We start from the raw sequence: 27608 nt of genomic DNA, 5'->3' as shown, positions 1-27608 counted from the left end.
GAGAGTCTTCCACATTGTATAAAGTTAATAAATTTTTGTAACATGACACTTGTTGTCAAGTGCTTCAAAGAGGGACCCTTTAACCTGCTGTTTCCTCTCAGGAGGAAGTGCGTTATCTTGCTTATAGGAACTGATAGTTTGTAATTGTATTAACTTGTATAGAAGAGTTGATGGGTGGTGTGGTGTAGTGGCTGAGACACAGGACTGGTAACTAGAAAGCAGTTTGTTCAATACCCACAAGGAGCTATGAGCAGACCCAGAATTGTGACATCTCATTCATAAAAGTTCTACGCATTCCCCATCCCGTGTATGTTTGTTTATTAAATATTTTGGCTGATTTCATAATGCTTTTAGCTACCAATAAGAGTGTAGTACTCTCAGATCCATTTAATACATTTTACTATGTTTAAATCCCTTCTGTTGAATTCTGCAGTTTTTCATTTAAAAATCAATGCAAAAAAATCCACAGATTCTGCCTATGAGCTATCACTTGCTGGGTTTCCATCAAACTATTTTTGCAGCACTATTCCCTACCCATCTACTTTTAGATACACTTTATGTACTGTATTGCGTGTATATATGAATATATAAAATGTATATTTTGCTATCACAGATTCCTGTAGGAAACACTGATTATGTTAGTCGCGACTTGTGGATGTTGTTTGTTAAACTCGGACTACAACTGAACTCTGTCATTTCGTATCATAATAATAGTTTGCAATAGGGCTGCAACTAACGATTATTTTGATAATCGACTAATCTAACGATTATTAGAACGATTATTCGGGTGATTATTGCAACGATTAATCTTTATCTCTTAACCGATTATTCAGTTTGTGTCCCAACTTAAAAGGTTGTATTAAACGTGCTTGCTAACAATAAAGAGGACAAAATCATCTTTTAAAAATACCTCTAAATGACATTCACTGAATTAAAGGAAAAAAATATTTTGAAGTTTAATTCAGTAAAGAAATTCACAGCAAAAAATCCCATTTTAATCAAGTGTTTTTGTCTTGTTTTCCATTTAAAATTGTCTAAAAATACATTTAAAAATACTTGAGAAGCAACATATAAGATACTTAGACTTGCTTTAAGAGAATGTATCTTAATTATAAGTGTATTTTGTATATAAGTGTATTTTTTCACTTGGTTATACTTCTGCGAGTGCAGTAAAGACAAAATACACTTACATTTGAGATCTATTTTCTAAAAGCAATTCTAAATATCTTATATGCTGCTTCTCAAGTGAATGCATCTTTTTTTTAAAGGGTTTGTAGGTATTTTAAAATATTTGTATTTTTAATATTATATTCGACATTCTCAGATAAAAAATAATAAAAAAATATTCTGCAGTATAGCTGCTAAAGTAAATGTACGTTGTTTTAAAGAAAGTTTTAGATATTTATATTGGAAAACAAGCCAAAAAAAATTAAAAATCAATAAATAATATATATATATATATATATATATGTGTGTGTGTGTATATATACATGTATGTGTGTGTGTGTGTATATATGTGTATATGTATATATATATATATATATATATATATATATATATATATATATATATATATATATATATATATATATATATATATATATATATTGTTGCAGTGTATAATGGGGGCGAAGACTACCCTCTCTCACCTTTTTGTTCACTTCAATCTGTAAAAAAAGAGGATAATTTTCTATCCGTTCCGGAGTGGAACTTCAATAAATTGCCCTTGAAGGTCTCTGCGTTGTTCTATCTTTTCTGAGCGCTGAAGTAAAGCAATTATTGTTAATTCACACATTTGATTCCGTTATTCACTTTATCTGACTCCAATTTTATATTAATCTGACTCCAATTTTAAGTTGACCTCTAATTTATATTTAAGCTCTAATTAATTTCTGATCATTCTTTTAATTTAACATTTTTAGGTTATTGATTACTCTAAATCCTCTTCTATTCATTGTCCTTTCGATCTTTGGAGACTTACGCCGGCTGTTATTAAATTACGTAAACCTCCCGAAAATGGATAGCCAGTTCCGTTCTTAGTCAGCGGTTGTAGGGTTAACTAATATCGTCTGGTTTGGCTTGTCTCAAAACCAGACGAAATTGCCGCTTAGTCACATACATACAACTCGCCAAGACGGGCAGTGAGCAGTGACTGAGTCTTTAAATGGCTTTCTCCTACCCGGTTGTCCTGAGTGGTTTCTCCTATATTAAAGCTCCAGTATGGTCTACCCTGGTCTAATGAAATTCAAATCCTACCCGGCTGTCCTAGGTGGTTGTCCTACCTGGTTGTCCTGAGTGGTTTAAATTCAAACTGATAGTCTTTAAATGGCTTCCTCCTGTATTAAAGCTCCAGTAATGATTTCAGAGGAATTCAGAATAAATCAAATAACAATTTATTTGTGAGGTAGGATATAAAACATTGTTGCAGAAATTCAAATCAAAGCCAGTTTCACATGATCAGAATAAACAAGCATTACTAAAAATAAAAGACAAGTCAAAGAAACAGACCTGACAAAACTACATGCAGCGGTATAGCATGGGAGATCTGCTTACAGATCCCCAGAGCTTCCTGCCAACAATCCTTAAATATCTAGACAGAATAAACATTGTGTACCAAATGGTATTATCCTTTGAACAATGAGAATTTGGGGGTGAATGGGTTCTTGACTTCCTGGGGTTTATCCTTGTTAACATACAGGAGATCATTTAAATTGTAGGTCAAGGAGGGGGATAGACCTCCAGAATTATGCAGTATTTGGCAAAGACCTTATAACTTTGTTACCATTAGTTTTATCAACATGGGAAAGAGACCTTTTAAATACCAGTCGCACAGAGACCTCTTAAATGATATCAAACACATACAGTTGCATTCTTTGTTTTCATGGTATTTGTTATATTTTTACATATAAATCTTATGTCTTTGTGTTGGTCCAGAGCTGTTGAAGGGGAAAAGGGGGAGAGAGAAGGGGGGGCAGCAAGGTGATTTGCAATTTATCACACTGTGGTGATATTCAGGTGTAGATTTCAGCTTTTGTGAGAGAGTTCTATGATGTTGATTCTCGCAGAGTTCTTTGACTTTTACTGGAAATGGCGCCTTTTGGTTGTTACAAATCCATCATTAACTCACAAAAAATCAAACTCTCTCTTATTAATAAAGCTGCGTTTTGCTAATTTTCTTAACGATAAGAAATGCACAATGACATATATTATGATTCAATAAGTCACGAGTCATCACGTTATAGTCTAGCTGCATTAAGCGTGTGCGCTCGAGGGATGAGCGTCCCTGTGACAGAGTGTACATCAGACGGGTGCAGTTTCAATCTCTCCCCCTTAGATTGGGACACTTCGTGCAACTCATAGAAGAGGCGCTGACCGCACAGAGAAATGACCGTTTCCGTATTATTTTACCTTTAATAAAGCTATAACGCATTAAATATAACTGCATTAAAGATGTAACGCCGGGGTGTTAACTTTTAAAGACACTCGACACGCAAGTTTTGCTTAAGCTCAGCGTCAGCTCCGACTCTGCTTATTCCACAATGAGAGTGCTTCTGTATTTACTTATTTTGTATTTTTGCATTATAATTTCCTCATACTTTGCGATCTACATCACCTGAAGCTGTTTGGAAAGTTTAGAGTTCATCTGGACTGTGAGATGTGTTTTCTTCCTCTTCTCAGTCAGACGCGAGCTGCAGTGCTGCCCTTGTGTGCAATCATTAGAGTTTTATATGATCTTATGTTACGTTAAGATCAAACGACTATTCGACAATGAAAATTGTCAACAATTTTTTTTATTGTCGACGTTGTCGATAACATCGACTAATCGTTTCAGCCCTAGCAACAGACCACGACGTCTTAACTGATGAAATGTTCCCATGCAGCACTCTTTTTAGCTGTATGCTTTATATTTTCTGATTTCTCTAAACAGAATGGCTACTTTTACACGCACCCTCATAATGCGATTGTAATGCATTAAAGGCAATACTGCAAATAAACTGTAACTCATGTAAACAGAATATTGCGATTATGCTAACAATCAGAGTAGTTAAAAGATGTGGAGTACTGCTATTTTAACCGCTTTATACTGGCATGTAAATGCTTTAATCACATTTCTTTCACTCTGACCAAAATGCGCCTGCACCAGTGCTGCAGACGGATCATGTTCAACTCAGGCACAGGTTAGAAAACATCACGAAACAGAAATGTAAAACGCCAGTTCCGTGCACCATTTTCCGGCACTGGCGCTTCCACATCTACAGCCCCACGGCAAAAGAAAACATTTTCTTGAGTTGTGAATGTCCATTTGCAGTCTGAATTTAATGTGGGGGAGATAAAAGACCATATGCCGCAAAATAATGGGAAGGAAACACGTCTTTCAAATTAGTTTATGCTCGCGAGCGAATCGCAACAACATCCATCATGTGTAGTCCGATTCACACACAAATGACTCTTACGAACCGATTCTTTTTAGTGAATCAAAACAGACAGCTCATCCAGTGTAGTCGTAAATTACTCTTAAGAAGTGGTTCTTTTAATAAATCATTCCTTATGCCAAGCTGTATTTAAAGAGACATATTTGCAACCAGTTTTTTTTGTAATAAATATTAATTTATTAAAAAGCAAAGAATTTCTCAGCAAATAATCAGAGTAAAGTCACGTAGCATGTAAACGGGATTGAAGTGGTTGGCCAAAATCATGAAAACATCTTTAATTATTCCTTATACTCTGATTATTGCAATAATCAGAGTATTGGTGCACATGTAAACGTAGCCAATGAGAGGAAGCCAGTAGTTCACACCATTATATAGCGGCATCAATTGTACTTTACTTGCCGTACATGATAAACACATAAGTTTAGCTTTAATTAGTTGTTTATTGTAAAACTGATATTTAGATAATTATAGTGTAAATCTAATCACAGCCAAGTAGCTAGGATTTATTTACTGTTTCAGTTTAATTAAAGATGACAACGGCTTTTTTTAATTGCATGTTTGTGGTACTCTTTAAATGATTCTCTTCCCCCTCTCAGACAGATTGAAAAAAATAATCATTGTCAGAGTGACGGACAAGTAAAGAGAAGGTTCTACAAATAGCATTTGATGCTTTTGGATTTTTATTGGGAGATTAAATTTACAGCTATCTACAAGTTAATTATCTGGGTAATTATCTTTTTTTTATTTAAAATTCAGCAATTAGCTAATTTTGATGGTTTATTTGTGTACTGAAGTTTCAGGCTCCTCTGATGATTTAACCTTTTTGATATGGTAAAGTTCATCATGTTAATAAACAGTAGATTTTATGTTTATTGTATTTAGCTAAAGCAAAAGTAAAAATAAGAATTGCGTATTGCCATTTCATCCAAAGATGGACATTTCTCCTTGCACAAAATTTGTTGGTTTTTCAGAAGGTCTCTTGTCTTGTTTCTGGCATTTCTGATATTGAGATCTTGTCGTGATTGAGAGGTTTTGTGTTTTTGGAGGTCTGTTTTTCTTTAATGAAGGTCATTTCCCATGCACCGACTCTCTGATTGATCACTAGCATTGCATGTTTACTCTGAAGCATGCAAATTTATTTTGACTCCATTAATGAAGTAAGACTGATGGCTGACGCTTGGTCAAGCCACCAATAACTGCACTGTGCGTGTGTGTGTGTGTATCTGACTATTATGTGTGCCACAAGCTGAATTAATATCGCATGTAAATGTTTAGAGGCAGGTTGTGAAAATGTAGATTTGGAGTTTGACCGATGATTATGCCTGCCATCTGGGACTGAGTCAAACTGTTTGCAAGAGGGCTGCTGGGTTATTTCTAAATAACCCAATTCTCCCTCCTAGATCTAGCCTAAAGCAAGGATACAGGCAAAAAATTGTGGAGTGGTTTCTTTGCTTTGTACCTTTTTCTAAAATTTGGCAAACAATTCTACAGAGCTCTTCCAAAATAATACAAAAGCATTAGCAAAACATGCATTTCCTGAGCACCGCGAAAGCAGTATTTCCCATCAAATAGGCATGATCCAAAGCAACAGATGGGTCTAATTTTGTCACTAATCCAACATGCACACATTCCAATTGTAGATTAGCACATTCGTATTTCACAGAGGAATGTTTCTCATTTACAATCGGCTATGAAACTTGTCTTTTACACGGATGGCAGCTTGTAAGAGCAGAGAGCAGTTACAAAATGGCACTGCCTGCAATTTTATTTCTCAGTTTTGATTTTTAAGTCTCACTCTGTTGTCACTCTTATTCTGAATTGCTCTTTATTTGGAATACTGTGCTCAGGTCCCTCAGTAATTATCAAGGGATGGCTGTGTAGAATTAAAGTATAAATGGCTTTTCCCCCTCAGCTCGATAATTGCATTCCCAGTTATTTCTTCATACATATGTATATAAATATACGTATAACCAAAGTAGCCACAACATTAACTGTAGTTCATATACTCATGGTTACTACAATATTACTATAGTAAAACCATGGTTACTAAATGTAAAACTATGGTGAATTGTATCAAAACCATTGTTTCTGCCAGTAAAACCATGATTACAGCAGTCATGGTAACTTCAGTAATGGTTACTACAATATTACTATAAAGAAACCATTATTGATTTTCATTTTACTTTATACCTGCATTGCTATGCTAAATGCATCGACATAAAGATCTTTTCTAACTCAGCTCAACATATATTCAACACTCGGAAACTGTACATCACTATAGAAGGAGTAACCTTGTCCTACAAATATCTAAATTTGTTTTTGTTTGTTTAAAAAAAAAAAAAAATGTTATTGGCTTGTAAGCAAACAATTACCAACCTCGGCCACCAGGTGCCACTATCAGTAAGCATGAGGTTTTATGCTTAAAGGGTTATGAAGTGTTTATTTATTATTTTTTTAAATAATTTTATCATCTTCCCTGAGATCCACTGATAATGTTATAAAAGTGTTTTTTTTTTTTTTTTTTTTTTTTTTGCACCAAAACAGTCACAATTTAGTAATATATGATCATTTTCCACCCTGTTTTTGGCCCTCTGTTTCAACCAAAGTGCCTCCTTAAAACTTAAACGTAAATGCCCATTGTTATGATTGGCTAACATCATGCAGCCCCTCAAATTCAGCAAATTCAGTCCGAAGAGAATGAACCTCGACATTATAAAACAAAATTGCAGGGTTTACACACAACATGCATTCAACACATATATCAATATGTCAAAATCAAATCTAAATCAAATCACTTTTATTGTCACACAACCATATACACAAGTGCAATAGTGGGTGAAAGTCTTGGGTGCAGTTCCGAGCAACATAGCAGTCGTGACAGTGATGAGACATATACCAATTTACAATAAACATCAGATTTACACAACACAATTTAAAATGTAATATACACAATTACACACCGCACAATATACAAATAATAACACACAATTTACATTATACAATACACACAATATAGAATACACATTATACAATAAAAAAAATAAATAGTATATATAAAATGTACAGTAGGTTGTATTGTATCGACATTCAGGCTGTCGGTTGATAGTCAGTTGTTAAGAGAGAATATAATTTATGACAGTCCAGTGTGAGATAATAAGATTAATAAAGTGCAGTGCTGATTTATATTGATTGTGAGAGATCAAGAGTTCAGAAGTCTGATTGCTTGGGGGAAGAAGCTATCATGGAGTCGGCTGGTGCGGGTCCTGATGCTGCGATACCGCCTGCCTGATGGTAGCAGTGAGAACAGCACATGGCTCGGGTGGCTGGAGTCTCTGATCCTCCGAGCTTTTTTCACACACTGCCTGGTGTATATGTCCTGGAGGGAGGGAAGCTCACCTCCGATGATGTGTCTGGCAGTTCGCACCACCCTTTGCAGGGCTTTGCAGTTGTGGGCGGTGCTATTGCCGTACCAGGCGGAGATGCAGCCGGTCAGGATGCTCTCTACAATGCTAGTGTAGAACCGTGTGAGGATGTGGCGGTTCATTCCAAACTTCCTCAGCCGTCTCAGGGAGAAGAGGCGCTGGTGAGCCTTCTTCACAACGACTTCAGTGTGGACGGACCATGTGAGTTCCTCAGTGATGTGGACACCGAGGAACTTGAAGCTGCTTACTCTCTCCACTGTGATCCATTGATGGTGATGGGGCTGTGTTCTCTTTCTCTTCTCCTGAAGTCCACCACAAGCTATTAAACCGTTTACTCAAGCACAACTGTTAACACTCGGTACCATAAGCTATCAAACAGTCAGACATTTGGAATATTCATGAATGAAATGGTGTACTTAAATTTTTGAAGTGTTTTTAACTTCCTCGTCCTTCAATAACAGTTCCTTTGCAAATCTTGAATCGTATTGTGACATTTTACAAGCAATCCATGCTGACATGAGCCGAAAAAAATCACTGAACACATAGGGCTCCAGACTATGACTAAAATGGTTGCAAATTCGACCCAAAATAATTGATTGCGTCAATAATTTAAAATCTAGTCACCATTGTCGAAGTTGGGTTGTGTGCGTTCATATGCGGTTTCGTCAGATATTACCCTGAGTTATTGAATACATCTTTAGAGAGTGCACCACCAGTGTGTCTCGTGCTGCTTTTCACCTGTAATGTTCCTGACGAGCTCGCTGCACCGCATGCAACAACAAACCCAGCACCTGAGAGTCGTGAACAAATGACTCTTTTGAACCAGATCTTTTTTATTAATCACCTGAGAGTGAACTGCGGGTGTGAACTCATGAGCTCAGGTTAGCAGTTTGAATCAGATTCACTTTCTCAGCGAATCAGCCATCAGTGAGCTCACAACTGGGAGCGCAGACATTTCAAAATAAGAGTCCCATGTGTATTTGGGGCTTTTTTTATAATTAAAAGTCCCGTATTGTGTACCACTTTTTTTCTTCTGGTAATTATTGATTGGGATTGGAGTAGCACAATAAACTGCATCTGGGATTTCATTCAGTTTGCACTCTTGTGGTCTCGGTGTCTGTGGCCATCCGGTAACACTAAAGAAAGACAAAGGCAATATTTTAAAACAATTTTATATATATATGTATTATATATCTCAAGCTTTTGACACTTGAGGGACTTGTACACAACTATTACACTGCAAACATTCATTGATACTCAAGAAGACAACACACTACTATATGCATACTATATGTAAATATCTGTAATGTAGATTCTGAAGAGCAGTGCTAAATAAAAAAAAAAATATTTTATCTCTTATTTATATAAAATATGAAAGGGGTGTGAACATTTGAGACAAATGGGAATGGAAACTTATCTTCTCAGCTATATATACTGTTTATTAAACCTCTGATTAATGGGTTATGTCTTTTCTTTGGCTTTCTATCTTGTTTCTGAACAGCAATCTAAATCGAGAAAATCTGTGATTTGGCTACTATAAACAGCCATTTGGCTCCTTAAAATTTCAGTTTAGGAGCCAATGGCTCCTGTCATTTTTTGAGTCTGGAGCACTATCACATCATATTAGTCCAAAGAACGGTGAAATTACGCACGCACACACACACACACACACACACACACACACACACACACACACACACACACACACACTGAATGCGCACGTGAAACAGTCAAAGACATCCTATGTTTACATACACCAACAATTAAAAATAGTGCAGATGGGCGAAAGAATGTGTTCATGACTGAGGCAGCAGCTGAATGAGAGAATTGCTTCTCCCTTTCAGAGTTGTAACTTGACACGTGTCGTTTAAAAGTGGCGAGATACATGCCAGCGGTCAAAGAGTCTGTGTAGTTCATGTTTATATACAAAATAATAAAAAATAGTCCAGATGGGTCCCCTTTGATGTTATGTTTGGAATAGTTAGCCACACAAGGCCTGCTCTATATGACCTGCACGCCAGTGGGCAGGGCCAAGGGTGCGATGACGCATGTTGTGGGATGTGTAAATACAAATGAGCAATGTGTTGTGACGGCATGAACACACACATTTCAAAACGAGACGTTTCAACAGGGTGGCAACTATAAATGCTCTGTTTAGACTAGAGAGGAAGTTTTGAGTTCTGAAATTTACAGTATGTTTTTATACTACAGTTACATCTTATGTCTAAATATCAAGGAAAATTAGATTTTCCATTTCAAGACCCCTTAAAAGGCTTATAGCTGCAATCTGGAAATTTCCAAATGGTGGCGGAATCTTCAAAAGAGGGCAGGGCAACTCCAAAAGGGGGCGTCACTTCCACTCACAGTTAAGGTTAGCGAAAGGGTAAGGTTAGGGGCTGCCTATATCTCTAATGGTGGTTTGGAGCTCCCGTTCCTTTTTGGAGCTATACTGCAGCTATATCCTTCTCCAGATGACAGCAGTGGTACTAGATTTGTTGATTTATAGTTGCATAATTCTCTAACAAGAAAGTTTTGCTAATCTTAATCAAGGAATGAAACTTATATAATGTTAGAGAGTCTACTAATACATGAAATCCCACAATTAAATGAATATACATATGTTTCAAATGGCTTTTTCAATTGTCAAGTGTGAAAACGGGAGTTATTTCTGGTTGTTTGACATTCCCCACCCGGACTATCGATGCTGTTATAGATATTGTGCTTTTTAAATTTGTTGACATACATTATATATATATATATATATATATATATATATATATATATATATAAAAATTTTGACAGAAAAAATATTTGTAGGACTAGCTCAGACAACATAAATATTTCACAACATAAAACGTATAAATCTTATTAGCCATTTAATTTCATGTCGTGATTAATAATACGTAAGGAATAATTTACAACGGACCGTTGAATTGTTGAAAAATAATGCACACCCGAGGTGCAACGGTCACTCCGCTGGCCGGAGTCAATTATTCCACTTATACCATGGTTACCACACCTTAAGACAACGTTCAGGGTTTTATCTCAAGACATTTTCTGGTTTTCGTCCCTAAAACGCTCTTGTGAGTGGAACTACTTTCTTCTGCCACATATTCAGCGTCTTGCTTTAATACAGTCGCAGCCTTTGTTGCTAATTCGAAAACGTCACATCAGAACTAGCAACGGAGTATTGCGCTGCTTTACTGGACTTACTGGAGTAACAAGTTAGTGCGTTTGTGCATGTGTGAGAGAGTTTGTATTTGAGGGATCGAAAGAGAGAAACTCAGAAAATGAGAGAGATCACTTCTGAGATTACCTTCTTTGTTGCGACTCTTGTCAGAAGTAACATCGTTTCAAAATCGCCATATTCCCGTTATAAACCTTAACAACTCTTTTTCATCCCCACTGAGATGCAGGAGTTCGCTGACATGACGACTCCGTTTTTCTCTCACGAGGGGTTTTTGGGCCTAAAGTGTGTGCGTTAAGCATATAATGTGTGTCCACGAGTGTGGGAGTGTGTGTGTGTGTGTGTGTGAGAGAGAGAGAGAGGGAGCTCGAGGGTTTTTCCCACAAATATTTCAGATAATATAGAAACTGTTGAATTGACCAAGTGTATCTAGCTTTAATACAGCTCAAGCCTTCGTTGCTAATTCGAAAACGTCATGTTAGAACCAGCAACAGAGGCTTGCGCTGCTTTTCTCTCTGTGTGTGTGTGTGTGTGTGTGTGTGTGTGTGTGTGTATGTATGTATATATATATATATATATATATGAGTTAAACGGGGGGCAGGGGGTAGCGCGGTGCTTTTCCACTACAGCTATGTGAGGCTGATTAGGGCGAAATATATTGAAACATTAAAAGTTATTTCGGATATTAGAAATTGTTGTATTGATCAAGTCGTGGAGGTGCGGGAGGTGCGAGCGTGTGTAAGTGCGGGGCAGACGAGGGAGTGCGAGGGCTATTTTTAACCGAAATTGAAATATATGTAGGATATTTTAGACATTGTTTGTCATTCTTATCCAATGTACTTAACCAATGTCTTTGTTTATATGGTTATTTTGTTGTGGCAGCCTGTAGGGCTCTTTGAAATAACTGAAATAATTTGGCGAAGTGATATGGAACCGTTATGCGGTCAAGACCTGGAACTTCTTTATAGCCGTGCGTTTCCTTGAAAAATAATTGCACACCTTAGAACGGCCGTGAACCAATCAGACTCAAGCATTCAACAGACCTGTGGTATAATAGTGGTTAACCACTATAGGCTATTTTGAATTCTTTGGTATTTAAACTATATCTCAAAATTTGATTTAAATGGGATTGTAAATTACAAGAGGTAAACTTTCAGCTATGAATAACATTACTGGAAAACTACATGCATCCACACATTTGCTCTGATGTTCAGGTATTAGGCATCTGTATACTCTTGAGTCATAGTGCTTATAAACTGGTGAACTCGCTGAATTTAAGTTTTTGTAGAAAACCGTTTTAAACAGCATTGTATGTGCATGTTTCTAGAAGTGTTTTATCATCTCTTTGACAAATCTGTCATGAAATCTAAACTTTGTTTTAGCTGTTTCACCTCTCGTGTGGACTGCAATATCATCTTCAGTGTCACTGTGAAATTATTCCAATCACGTCTCTCTCCTTTTCTCTTTCTTTCCAAATGTTTATAGCACTTGAACATCAGAACACTTACTGATGATGTGGTAAGATCTTCCTAGGTTTCTCACTCATTCCGTCGAATTCATTCTTTCTTATCTTCCGTCTTGTTCTTGTTCATTAACAGCATGCTAACATCTTTGATTCCTTCTTTCTGATATCCAACATTATTTACATAGTGTTTGAATCTCATAACAACAGCAATTCATTCAAATTCATTGAGTGTGCATGAGTTTTTTCTTTTTTTTTTTTTTTTAGCAAACTGAAATGACTTATCTACTACCATGTACACCCAAATAATTTTTTCATGTTGTCATTGTTTTACCATTTTTGATTTCCTTAAGCTTATCTTCAGACCAGTTAATTTATTGCCTGTCTGTTAAATAACATTTGAGAACTGCCGTTAATAAAGCAAGTGTCATGACAAATGAGGCTGCATGTAAATATATGTAAACACAATTTGTTTTGAGGATGTTGAGCTCATGGGTAAGTATGGCTTATTGCATTACACAGATCGCAATTTCCTTGGAAAAAAATATAAGGAACACTTTACAATAATGTTACATTTGTTAACTTTAGTAAATGCATGAAGTATCATGAACAAACAATTAACAATATACAGTTGACGTCAGACATTTACATACACTTAGGTTGAAGTTATTAAAACCTTTTTTTTTTTTTTTTAACCACTCCACAGATTTAATATTAGCAAACTATAGTTTTGGCAAGTTGTTTAGGACATCTACTGTGTGCATGACACAAGTCATTTTTTCACTTTTAATTAACTATATCACAATTCCAGTGGGTCAGAAGTTTACATACACTAAGTTAACTGTGCCTTTAAGCAGCTTGGAACATTCCAGAAAATGATGTCAAGCCTTTAAAATAGCTTCTGATAGGAGGTGTACTGAATTGGAGGTGTACATGTAGATGTATTTTAAGGCCTACCTTCAAACTCAGTGCCTCTTTGCTTGACATCATGGGAAAATCAAATGAAATCAGCCAAGAACTCAGAAAAAAAGAAAAGAAAAATGTGGACCTCCACAAGTCTGGTTCATCTGCACAAACAATAGTTCTCTAGTCTCCTAGAGATGAACGTAGTTTGGTGCAAATCAATCCCAGAACAACAGCAGAAATTCTTTTTTTTTGTGTGTGTGTATGTGTGCGCGCTTGCATGTGTGCATTGAGGTCAGATTGCTGCCATCTGCTACTTGAAATGTGTTATAGTATCACCCCTTAATTTCTATGTGTGTGTGTTCTGCATTGTGGCTGATTTATGTATTTTATTTGACAGTAAAAAAAATAAATTAAAAAAAGCCTTTAGTCTTTTCCATCCATTTCCTATGGTTGGTCAAAAATGACCCGGAACACCATGAGTAGGGCTGCACGATTATAGCAAAAATCATAATTGTCGATTATTGCCCTTGATATTGTAATCGTGATTATTAATGTCAATTAAAATATTAAATTACCGTGACGTCACAAAGCAAGCATCCGTGTGGTTCTTCAGAGTAGCAGATTTCAATGGTGGCTCCAGTTTATTTTAAGCATTATATTGTATTGTATTTTATATTGTTATTATGTTTAAGGTAAGGCAAAAACAAATTATTTTAAATTGATATCTGTGGTATATAATAAATTTAATTGTTAAATTACTGCTTAAATTATTAGTCCACGTACAGTAAATAATATGGTATATTCAATATTCAAACTTATTAACAGCCATTTTAAATCGACCAAGTTACTGCGTTCAGTAAGCCCTTTGGTGGCGAGACAAGGGACCATTCATCCCGTTAGATCTTCAACGGTGATCTTGTAAATGTAAGATCATCGTTAGATCATTTTTGGCCTCGGTGGTTGCACTTTGGAAATTAAAAATGGTCATTTGCGAACGGAGTTTGTGCGACCAGCTGCATGGCAAATGGGTCTTATTAGAGCAGACGCGATAACAATGACGGTGATTCCTGAAATATGCTATTCATGCCATATTCTTTATGTTGACTACACCTCCAAAACAAACTTGGAACAGTTAAGCTGAATTACTTTATTGCTATTTTGTACAAATCAAATTCACATTGGCCTACTTATTAACATGACAAAACTGTGATTACATTTTTAATAAATTGTACACAGAAATCGAGCAACGCGACAAACTCTCACATACAATGACTGCTGTCACTTATTGCAGGGTTACACTGTTTGAGACCTGCATTTTAACGCAAGCTCAGTGACGTTCTGCACTCTCGTGAATGCTCTCGTTAAAAACAAAGCTGTCTAATCAGCATAATAAATCAATTATTTACACCACGTCTGTGCCTTGATTAGAACGGGTTCATTTTAGTTTTGTCGTGTTGCTCATTTGCAGTGTATTTAACATCTACGTTCAAAGCGAGCGGTGCAACATGCACTGAGTCCAAAATAATCCCAAAGTGCTTTTCGCTCTTGGTCTACAGCTTCTTTTCAAGTGTCAGGTGATGTTTCTTCAGTATTAATTTTCGTGTGCCACGCGAACAGTGCTAGAACATAAAGCAAGCATCTGGGCATTCAGATGGTTTAAAACTTGCACATTAGGATCAGTTGTCATTACAGATAGGACGGAGGACTAATCTAAGCAGCTCTGATTGGCCATTGCCATTTCATTGCTCAATGGACATGTTAGTTATTGGTTAGAATACTCAACCGCTGCAAAAACACGTTGTAAATAGAAACCATTGACGCAACAGGAGCAGACTTAAATTGAATGCTGTAATCGTCAGTTTTCACGATTACATAATCGTGGCAGCAGTAATCGTGATTAGTTTTTCGATTAATTGTGCAGCCCTAACCATGAGTTACTAATTGTGGTTTTTTTTTTTTTTTTTTTTTTTGGTCACATGGCCTAAACTCATCAAATCCAGTCCAATTGTTTTTGTGTGTTCAGATGGCAAATGTAGGAAAAGTAACCAAGCCGTGGCCCACTCAGATGAAGGATAACATTTTTATTAAAGACACAATCAAAATGGGTCAATCAGGACTCGAACACCACATTAAGGTTAATCTTATGTTTTTTAATCCCTCACCTCCATAGTCCTTCCATCTCTCTGTTGTCCTTTATTTTAAGATCACTCTTGTGGTCTTAAAATGTGTTTTGTTTCTTTTGCATTATCGATTGGCATCAAAATGTGTTTTTGTTTGTGTTGGTTCAGTATTGATTCTCAGTCACTGGTTGCCAGTGGGAAGGTAGACCCAGGAACAGGGTAATCAGGAGTATGATGAGGTAGACACCATAGACACAAACAAACACACACACACACCAAAATCAGGTGCTCTTTGAATGTATAAATGAATGTATGAATGGCTGGTAATAGGATGGAGGGGCAGATTGTGGACTGATGGTTAGATTGATACATGAGGGAGATGGGATTTGAGGAAACGGAATGAGTGAATGAATGGACTAGAGAACAGAAAATGATAATTGAACAAATGAATAAGCAAAGGAGTAGGCAGACAGGTGCACAGGTGACGTTGACAAACAAGGTGACTTCATGAAAAGGATGAGCCATTTTGCCAAAGGCCTTAGTTAGTTGAGAATAGACAACCCTGTGTGTCTCAGGTAGCAGAATGTTATTGGACATATTTTCGATGGGTGAATCATGTCCTTGGATAATGGGGTGCTTTTTTCCAGGTATAGGCTGATGTGTGGTCATGGTAGAGATGTTTTGGTGCTGAGAGGCTGAATTACTGAAAAGGGCCCTGGTTCGAATGATCAGAAGGGGAATGGAGCCATTAGTGTAACATAACATCAAAGTGTCTGTTGGCAAGAAAAGGAGAGAGAGAGTGAAATAGAGAGATTGCAAGAAGTAAGCTGCAGACTCGTAACAGCACTGAAAAGCACTTCATCTAGATCAGCTTGCGTTGGCTGTGGTATGATGTCTGTTGTTGTTATCAAGGTACCGACTGTACATATTTATTTATCTATTTACCAGTAATGAGTGTGGAATAGCAAACGGCTTCCCTCCATTGGGGATGAATCTCTGTGATTAAACTGATCAGTGCCATCACTCAATGTAGCGAAGAGGCGCTTTAGGGCAGTGGCAAACCAAATTAGATGGATGATGGTGTTGTTCGGTATTAGACACTTCGCATTGGCTCCACACGCTGTAGATGCTAGCTACACTCTGATCCACCGCTTGTGTTTAATTAATATGACACCAGTGTCGCTGCTGATTATCTCAGTGTGGTGCTATCTTTCTCACCAAGACAATGCACAATGGGTGGTGTCGGCGAAAAATATTTGTGAAGATAACCATTGCTAATTTACCCACTCTCTAAAAAAAAAATGGGGCCAGTCCCCTGAAAATAAAGCGCCTACATTTTCAGCCAGCACTGACATTTCAATCGCCCATCTCCCTGTTGCTGCCACAGACCGAGGGAGGGCAAACAGCTCCCTGACAAATCTAATCCAATTTGGAAATCATTATCTGTGTGATGCGGGGGCCCACCCCCTCAATATAAATCGATATAGAGTTACAGTGACACTGCGATATGATCAGACGCTCTGTTAGGTATATTGAATGTTGTAGATGCATCTACAAACTGGCAGACCTTTAATGAAAGTTTGCTTCCAATTAGAAAGGTAATGTAACTGATCATACGAAAAGTACACAGGGCAAAAGTGGGTCTTCGATAAACATCTAAAGCTTTTGAATGGCAGCTACAAAGCAGCTTTGTTTTGTTTTGTTGCCTAGTTTATTACAAAGTTGCAGCCTTTTCAACAGAAGCATCAGCTCAGCACAGATTATTTTCTGTATGTTTGTTTTAATACACTGTTAAGGGAAATTATGAAGACTAATATACCCTAATTCTAATTTCTGTTATTCTAGTCTTCAAAGTTAGAGAAATGACAATGCAGTTGGAAAAATTAATGAGCACTTTAGAGGTGTGATGACAACATTATTGATTTTAAAGCAATCTCTTTCCTTTTTCATAAAGTTTTTTTTCTTAGTTGGACAGGTTTGCCAGTATCAGGATCCCTGGCAGTAAAAAGGAACGACCACACCTCTCCCACATGGCCAAGCACTCCACTTCTGGTGACTGGACCACTCCCTCTGAATTTGAGGAGCTGTCTTCAAAGATCACATCGGAAAAGGAAATCCTTGCCCTCTTTGAGAAAATGATGGTAAGATATATGTAATTGTGGCCAAACAAATCCTTCTGCTGTTATGTTGTGAAACACATAATGTGCATGCTATTATATAACAACAAGAATATAGAAATACTATTATATATTATACAGTGAAAAGAAAGTGTATGTGAACCTTTTGGAATTAGCTGCATTTATGTATAAATTTGTCTTAAAATCTGGTTTGATCTTCATCTAAGTAACAATAATGAACAAACACAATGTGTTTTAACTAATGACAAATTATTGTATTGTTCTTGTACATATTGAATACATCATTCAAACATGAACAGTGTATGTTGGAAAAAGTATGTGAACCCCCTAGGCTAATGACATAAAATTACTCTCCTTAGTGAAAACATTATATAAGATGTAAAACGTTCTGATATTTGAATGCAGATCAATGGAGGATTCTGTTTTATGAGCCGTCTAGCGACCCCATGTGTAAAGACAGCTTTGTGTCTCACAAAATAGGTTATTTCTGACAACATTTGGTTCAATATCAAACTATGTTGATTGTTGACAAACATGTCCCTTGACTTTTTCAGTCATGAAAAAGCTTTCAAATAGTGGAAAAATTTATAAATTAAAAGGCATCGTTCTATCCACCTTATTTTGCAACGTGGAAGTAAACAGCGGCTGCATTTCTGACGAATGTGAGAAAGTTCCACTGGAATTGACCGCAGTGTAAATAACTAGAAGGCTATAACACCAGAGTAAGAGACGTGATCAAATAATCTATCGCACAACCACAGGATGTACAGCAGGATTATTTGCCAATGTCGGATAATTTTCTAACGTCAGCTTTTGTGTAAAAGAGTTAGTAAATCATTCACTTGTTGCTGTGTTGTTGTATTGAAGAGATGGTAATAAATATGCTTCTTTCTTTACTGAGATTGTGATGATGCAGTGCTTCTTGTTTCCTTGTAAACATCTATTCATACGTACCTGCATAACCTCTGATGATGCCTTTATTTATTTATTTCCAAAGGTGATGTTTCATAAGCCATGCTGAATGTGAGATCTGCGTGTTTGTTTACTATACACTGCTAAGAAAGAGAGAATGCTCTCTGACAAGAACGGAGAGTATAATGTGTTTATTATTTTGCCAAGATGAAACTAGATGCAGTTTTGGTAAAAATAAAGTTGAAGCAGCATTTTCCTGGCATCTGTCTTCTCTCTGCTGGTTGTGTAAAGTTGTGGAGGCGTGTCAGACGGCACCCAGGACTGTCAGTGTCGGCGCCTGATTTAATTAATTCTGCCAGTGCAACAGTGTGTGATTAAACCATGACAAAATGTGATAAACAGTAAAACTATATGCGCTCAAAACCATTGAGTTTATGAAAATCATAATTAATGATATGTCGACATTTGTTGCCAGCCTGTAATATAAAACAGCATAATGTAGTATTTTTGTATAGATAAAATAGCTGGAAGTCAAATCAAATCACTTTTATTGTCACACAACCATATACACAAGTGCAATAGTGGGTGAAATTCTTGGGTGCAGTACCGAGCAACATAGCAGTCGTGACAGTGATGGGACATATACCAATCTACAATAAACATCAGATTTACACAACACAATTTAAAATCTAATATACACATAATTCCACACAACACAATATACAAATAATAACATAAAATGTACATTATACAATACACACATTATAGAATACACATTATACAATAAAAAAATTGTATATATAGTATATATAAAATGTACAGTAGGTTGTATTGTACTGTATTGACATTCAGGCTGTCTGTTGATAGTCAGTTGCCAGTATTGTTAAGATAGAATATAATTTATGACAGTCCAGTGTGAGATAATAAGATTAATAAAGTGCAGTGCTGATGTATATTGATCGTGAGAGATCAAGAGTTCAAAAGTCTGATTGCATGAATTCGGCTGGTGCGGGTCCTGATGCTGCGATACCGCCTGCCTGATGGTAGCAGTGAGAGCAGCCCATGGCTCGGGTGGCTGGAGTCTCTGATGATCCTCCGAGCTTTTTTCACACACCGCCTGGTATATATGTCCTGGAGGGAGGGAAGCTCACCTCCGATGATGTGTCTGGCAGTTCGCACCATCCTTTGCAGGGCTTTGAGGTTGTGGGCGGTGCTATTGCTGTACCAGGCAGTGATGCAGCCAGTCAGGATGCTCTCTACAGTGCAGGTGTAGAACCGTGTGAGGATGTGGCAGTTCATTCCAAACTTCCTCAGCCGTCTCAGGAAGAAGAGGCGCTGGTGAGCCTTCTTCACAACGACTTCAGTGTGGACGGACCATGTGAGTTCTTCAGTGATGTGGACACCGAGGAACTTGAAGCTGCTGACTCTCTCCACCGTGATCCATTGATGGTGATGGGGCTGTGTTCTCTGTCTTTTCTCCTGAAGTCCACCACAAGCTCCTTGGTCTTGCTGACGTTGAGGGAGAGGTTGTGCTCCTGACACCGTGTCAGAGTGTGCACCTCCTCTCTGTAGGCCGTTTCATCATTGTCAGTGATCAGACCTACCACCGTCGTATCATCAGCAAACTTAATGATGGCATTGGAGCTGTGTGTTGCCACATAGTCATGTGTGTACAGGGAATACAGGAGTGGGCTAAGAACACAGCACTGCGGTGCTCCAGTGTTGAGAGTCAGTGATGAGATGTTACTACCCATTCTAACCACCTGGCATCTGCTTGACGGGAAGTCCAGGATCCAGCTGCACAGCGAGCTGTTTAAGCCCGGAGTTTCTCATCAAGCTTGGAGAGGCTTATACCGCAAGTGGTCCACATTCAACGTTGATATGGCGGCACCCTAGTTTTGCTGAGAAATGAGATATGAAATGGCTTGACTCTGTTTTGCACATTTTTTAGAAAATATATTAGAAATTTTTAATTGCCTGAAAAAAATCCTTCAGTCCCCTTCATCTGGTACACCACTTCTATGACATGTAAAGCTATTTATTTATTTATTTTGTACTTTTAGTTTTAATACAAGCATTAGTGCGGGCCTGGGTAGCTCAGTGGTAAAAGACGCTGGCTACCACCCCTGGAGTTCGCTAGTTCGAATCCCAGGGTGTGCTGAGTGACTCCAGCCAGGTCTCCTAAGCAACCAAATTGGCCCGGTTGCTAGGGTGGGTAGAGTCACATGGAGTAACCTCCTCGTGGTCGCTATAATGTTTTTCGTTCTCGGTGGGGTGTGTGGTGAGTTGAGCGCGGATTCCGCGGTGGATGGCGTGAAGCCTCCACCGCGCTATGTCTCCGTGGCAACACGCTCAACAAGCCACGTGATAAGATGCGCGGGTTGATGGTCTCAGACGCGGAGGCAACTGGGATTCATCCTCTGCCACCCGGATTGAGGCGAGTCACTAGCCACCAGGAGGACTTAAAAGCGCACTGGGAATTGGGCATTCCAAACTGGGTGGAAAAAGTGGAAAAATCCCAAAATAAAATAAATAAATACAAGCATTAGTGCAAGGTCAAACAAACTGTACAAAAAAAAAAAATATATTATTAATAATTTAAATAGTTTAAAAAAAATTTTTGTCCCTTTATTCTATGGCATTGGTGTTATCAGTGTTAAAACTTTAAATGTTTTAAAATAAAAATTTTTTTTTTTTTTTTTTAAATACAAAAAGTTGTGGAAATAATTTTAAGGTCAAAGTTCAGAGGCTGCTTAAGTATGCATATAGTTGGGGCCTGGGTAACTCAGCGAGTTAAGACTCTGACTATCACCCCTGGAGTTGCGACTTCGAATCCAGGGCGTGCCTGAATGACTCCAGCCAGGTCTCCTAAGCAACCAAATTGGCCCGGTTGCTAGGGAGGGTCACACGGGGTAACCTCCTCATGGTCGCTATAATGTCGTTCGCTCTCGGTGGGGCACGTGGTGAGTTGTGCGTGGATGCCGCGGAGAATATCGTGAAGCCTCCACACGCACTATGTCTCCGCGGTAATGCGCTCAACAATCCACGTGATGAGATGCGTGGATTGACTGTCTCAGACTGAGATTTGTCCTCCTCCGCCTAGATTGAGGCGAGTCACTATGCCACCACGAGGACTTTGAGCGCATTGGGAATTCTAAATTGGGGAGAAAAAGGGGAGGAAAAAAATGCATTTAGTGATTTTTCCAAACATATTAAAGTTATTAATTCACATTGCCCTTTTATGAATAAAAAATTGTCAAAATGTTTACCCTCAGCGTTTATAAGCTTATAAAACGGAACTGAACGGAAAATTTCAATATTTTGTTAAGTTGGAAAGTCAACATTTTTTGAGAATGACCCATTTGCAATTTCAGTCAGTTCCTCACATAAATCTGTTGTATGACTTTAGAAAACATGGAACACAGCACATGAGTCATATGGACTACTGTTTACAGACCCATTTATTCACTTTTATTGAAAAGCGAAGTGTGTTTTAAGGGAGCACACTACAAGTGCACATCAGTTTCGTCATGAATGAACCAAGAATTGTTACTGAGAATATGTAGTTTAAGATGCTCATTGAGATATATTGTACTTAAGTGGTGTTTAAGAAAAATAAATTAACTGAATGAATTAAATATTTTTATTTAAAATTAACAAATAAAGAATTAGTTTTAATGACATCTCAAGCATAGTCCTGGAAAACAAATAAAAATGTGCTTGAAATGTCCTTGAAAGTCCTTGAATTTAACTTGGAAGCATCTGTACCAATCCTGCATGCAGCACTTCATATAAAAATTCTGCATAAAAATGGCACTGCAAACCAACATGAAAAGTTCATCCCAACGGTGAAGTATGGTGAAGGGAGCATCATGATTTAGGGCCTAACCCTACCTAACCCTAGCTTTGTTGCTTCGGGGACTGGACCGTTTGCAATCATTGAGGGGAAAAATTATTTCCTAAGTTTATCAAGATATCCTACAGCATAATGTCAGGGTTGCTGTGTGCCAGCTGAAGCTCAGTAGAAACTGGGTGATTCAGCAGAACATCGAAGTAAACCTACTACAGAAAGGCTTCAAAAAAAGAAAATCCACCTTTTGGAGTGTCCCAGTCAGAGTCCAGACCTTAACCCAACAGAGATGCTGTGGAATGACCTCAAGAGATGTTCACACCAGACATCCTAAGAATATGGCTGAGCTGAAGCAGTTCTGTAAGGAAGAATGCTCAAATTCCTTCTGAACGATGTGCAGGTCTAATCTGCAGCTACCGGAAACATTTGGTTGAGGTTATTGCTGCCAAAGGATGATCGACCAGTTATTAAATCCAAGGGTTTACTTACTTTTTCCACATCACTGTGAATGTTTATTGGGATGTGTTCAATAAAGACATGAAATATTATAATTGTTTGTGTGTTGTTAGCTTAAGCACATTGTTGTTTGTCTATACTTGTGACTTTAATGAAGATGAGATCACATTTTATGACCAGTTAATGCCTAAAACCAGATAATTCCAAAGGGTTCTCATACATTTTCTTGCGTGTGTGTGTGTGTGTGTGTGTGTGTGTGTGTGTGTGTGTGTACACATGTATTATGTACACACAGAAAAATTCAGAGAGTGAGAAATGTGATTTGTGTTCATGCTATTGTGTACATGTATATAACTACCTATTTAGCACTCCTACACAATGATCTTTATCAGCCTTTCAACCACAATAATCATTAGAGGTGTATTTGCAATTATTTTTTGAAGAAACATAACCTTTTCATAATGAATTGGATTGTTATGGGTCACTAAACTTAATCAGATTGTATTCATGCAAGCACTTGGCCCACATGCCAGAAATGCACACACTCAAACACTAAGGCCACATTTTCACCTTGCATTAACACGCGTTTCCAGCATGCACTTGACCACATTAAATGACCGGTGTAAATGCACACAAGATGCATTGTGATTGGATCACTAAAATCACATTGGGAGGTGGTCAGGAATGGATTCTGACCACATTCAAAGAAAGTGTAAATGCATATGCGTTTTCGTTGTCCGGAACTACACAAGTAATGATTTGATTAGATTACGCTACAGTCATTTGTTGTTAAAGCGCTATGTTGTTTGGTTCTTGCCTTTTAGTGTTTGTTCTGCCATTGCAATGTGAAGAACACAATATTCCATGAATTATTCCACTGGAATACCTTTGAAATATTTAATCTCTCTCCTCAAATCCTAACTTGCTCATGTCTCTGTCCTGTTTTCTAATCACCTGCAACACTCACGTGAAACAAGTCTTCACTTACGTGTGAGATGATATAATTAGATTTGCTTCGGTGACCCGAAATTTTGCTTAGGCGCCCTTCAAAACATTTATAATGAAGGAAAAACCCTGAGAGTCATAGTGATTGAAAGCATTTGAATGATCAATCTGTGTTTTTAAAATTCACTAAAAGGAGAATTTTCAGTTACCACAGGCTTAAATGTAATCTGCAAGTCGTGTTTTCCATTTTGCGCTTGTAACATTGATCGGATCTCTATCTGATCACAGTGGAGATGCATTTAACTACAAGGTGTAAATTCAATCCAGCTAAAGAATATCCAGATACTATCCGGATATGAAACGCATGTTAATGAAAGGTGTAAATGGGGGCCTAAGATGCTCTTGCATATTCTTGCAAACATATACAGTCATGGGCAAATATTTGCAAGCATCTTAGTTTGTTGTGATAAATAAAAGAAAACCTTTCTTGGTCTACCTGACCTTGGCTTGGTATCAAGAGATCCCTGAATTTTCCACTTCTAATAAGTGATTGAACAGTACTGACTGGCATTTTCAAGGCTTTGGATATCTTTTTATATCCTTTTCCATCTTTATAAAGTCCCATTACCTTGTTACGCAGGTCTTTTGACAGTTCTTTTCTGCTCCCCATGGCTCAGTATCTAACCTGCTAAATGCAACCACGTGAGAGCTAACAAACTCATTGACTATTTATACACAGACACTAATTGCAATTTTAAAAGACACAGGTGTGGGAAATCAACCTTTAATTGCCATTTAAACCTGTGTGTGTCTCCTTGTGTGTCTGTAACAAGGCCAAACATTCAAGGGTATGTAAACTTTTGATCAGGGTCATTTGGGTGATTTCTGTTATCATTATGATTTAAAAAGGAGCCAGACAACTATGTGATAATAAATGGCTTCATATGATCACAATCCTTAAAAGAAAAAATCAATGCCATAATTTCACAATTTCTTGTTCATGGTATGTGTGTGAGAGACAGTTGAAGCAAATAATATTATTTTTGGGAATTGTATTTTTGGTATAAATGCAAATTTTGTATTCCTTTAAAAAAGAAAATAATAAAAATAAATAAATAAATAGATAGGCTTTTGTTCAATATCTCTCTCTCTCTCTCTCTCTCTCTCTCTCTCTCTAGAGAGAGAGAGAGAGAGAGAGAGAGAGATATTGAACAAAATTTATCAGTCTTTTATAACAATATATTACTACTGAATAGTAATTTTTAGACAACATTTTGATGTCTAAAAAATGTTGAATATAGAATTCAGAAAAAAATCTGCATCCATTATCCACAATATACATCATGACTTTTGTGTTTTTGCTTTAATATTACACCCGTTGGGCACAGAAAATGTCCTGGAAAATTGTGCCTTGAAAAGAGTGGGAACCCTGACCATAAGATGCTTGCATACATAAGGTATGCCTGTCGGATCAATGTGTGGAAGTTGACTTCCTGGTGTTTCATTTATTTGCAGTTCCTAAAGATAAGGTGTTAGGCATGGGGTGATTTATGTGAATGTTGAGACAAAATGATGCGAGAGCTCTTTGCTATTCTAAAATGGTTTACAACCAACATTTTCCAACTACTATTTTCTTTTGAGCAGAAATGTGTACTAATCAGCATCTGACTTGTTGGTTCCTTTTGCTTTTATATCTTTTTTTTTTTTTTTGTGTGTCATCACAATAATTATAGGGATTGTCATAAAAACAGGTCATTATTTAAAACATGTTTCTTTTTTCTTCCACTTGTGTGTGTGTGTGTGGTTTGTGTTTTCAGGAGGATATGAATCTTAATGAAGAGAAGAAAGCACCACTCAGAGAGAAGGACTTGAGCATAAAACGGGAGATGGTCCTTCAGTACATTGTCACAGCTGCAAAAACCGTAAGTCAAAGAAAGACTGCAGCCGCATAGATTAACACACACATAAACATGAATGGATAAATGTAAAAAGCATTTTATAAGCACTGTAGCTTTTCTTTTTTCTTTTTGTAAGAAAAGTTTGACAAGCTTTCTTGTCTTAAGGCCAGAAAAGTTAATGTTGTTACTCATATTTTCTCCTGGTGATCTTCCTAAGGTCAGATCAAAAGAATGTGTCATAAAGAATGCAAACCTTTTGCTATCTGTTTTTCTCTGTTTTTGTAAAACCAAGAAATAATAAGCGCAGTGAAAATCCACCACAGTGACACAGTGTGTGTTCATGTTCATATGTTGTCGTATGCCTGTGCCTAGTGTACGTGTGTGTCTTATTGTCCTTGTGGGTTTGGCCTGATAAAAATATCTATAACTGCAGGCCTCTCTTATGAAGACATTGTGAGGCTAAAGACTGTATTTATCTGACATGAATGCCCTCATTTTAGTTTTTCTAAAAAAGTTTTTGTTCTCTTGTCCTGAGGTAAGAGGGAGGCTTTGATCCTCCACATGTGTACTTATGAACTCTTATTGCTGTGGTAAAGGATGGCAAGTTGTGATTTTACATCATCTCCCAATATATACTTCCTTTTCACTTTTCTGCAAATAGTCTGCAGCTTTGTACGAGAGAATACAGGAGGGAGAAGAGATACTGTTGAGAAATAAAGAGAGACAGTAATATTAAAGCTGTTCTAAAATCCTCCCTTTTCTGCTCTTTTTTTAATATGAAAGTTATTTTTTGCGTCTCAGCAATGCCAAGTTCGTTCTTATTGAATAAGACAGGTTTGAACAAGGAGGGTCAAGTGTTTGGTATCATTTGTAAAGAAAACGTTTCACATTTTTAATGATATAGATTATGATTAGGACTCTCAGCCTAAGAAACTGCTATAATAAAAAAATAAAAAGCTTGAGCCAAAAATTAACTTTTTTTCCCCCTTATTTTTCTGATTTTACATTATATACCTCAGGGTGTAAATAAGGTAACTCTGAAAAACTGCTTTTGTTTTGTTCTTAATCATGTAACCTGTAACTAAGTAAAAAATTTGCATTGATATGACTAAGCAATCAAAAGTTATAGCATTACAAAAATAATGTGACCAAAAGCCTGTCCCAAAAAATAAAACATAATTGTACATAAGAACTAATTACACATGCAAACACAGCAATGACTAAAGGTTTGGATACATTATTTTAGTAATGAGATTTCACAGCATGAGTTTCATTCTGTGTCATTTGAGTCATCATTGAGTCTGTGGCATGTACTTGGTGCCATCTCCTGGTGGCCATATGTAATTGGAGTGAGCTGATCACATGACTCTCTGCCAAATATGGAAGACCATCACCACTGGTTGGAACAATCTGAACCCAATTCAGTTAGATTAGCGTGTCATGACGCTGCAGCATTTCTGATGATGTCATCTGATCCAGGGAAGCTAATGTGTTGGCATCCAGATAGCAAAAATTCAGATAGCCAGATGCTGTGCGCATGTTGTGCTTTGTTTGGGTAATCCAATGATCTATTATCAAAACGAATCACTTCTGATTTGTCTGCAAATTTCAAAGCACTTGTTCAGTTTTGGTCATAATGCCTACATAGATTGGATAGTAGAGCTCTTAAGCTTTAAACAATACCTATTTTGTGTTGTTCAAAACTGTAGTTATTCATATTTTGATAATTTTTTTGCTTAAAATGTTAACATGGTTTTCTAAATGTGTCTAAAAATAGTTTGCCCTTTTGCTTTAATAGCTTAATTGAAATGGAAAATATCTTGCCAACCTATTTTAACTTTGTTAATCTACTAGCTGCTTGCATAATTGATTTGAGTTT

At 37.2% G+C, this 27608-nt stretch overlaps 1 protein-coding gene across 1 annotated transcript in view; it reads left to right on the top strand.

Moving 5' to 3' along the window:
• Positions 1 to 27608, top strand: part of diaph3 (diaphanous-related formin 3) — a 484493-nt gene that overhangs the window by 37337 nt on the left and 419548 nt on the right. The window contains 3 exon segments of the mRNA XM_051672192.1: positions 12528 to 12560; positions 17498 to 17671; positions 25649 to 25753. Coding sequence (XP_051528152.1) covers positions 12528 to 12560; positions 17498 to 17671; positions 25649 to 25753 — 312 coding nt within the window.

The sequence above is a fragment of the Myxocyprinus asiaticus genome, chromosome 35 (genome assembly GCF_019703515.2).
Source record: "Myxocyprinus asiaticus isolate MX2 ecotype Aquarium Trade chromosome 35, UBuf_Myxa_2, whole genome shotgun sequence".
In the NCBI taxonomy this organism is placed as follows: domain Eukaryota; kingdom Metazoa; phylum Chordata; class Actinopteri; order Cypriniformes; family Catostomidae; genus Myxocyprinus; species Myxocyprinus asiaticus.
Note: the sequence above shows the minus strand (reverse complement) of the source record. Positions and strands in the feature narration are given on the sequence as shown.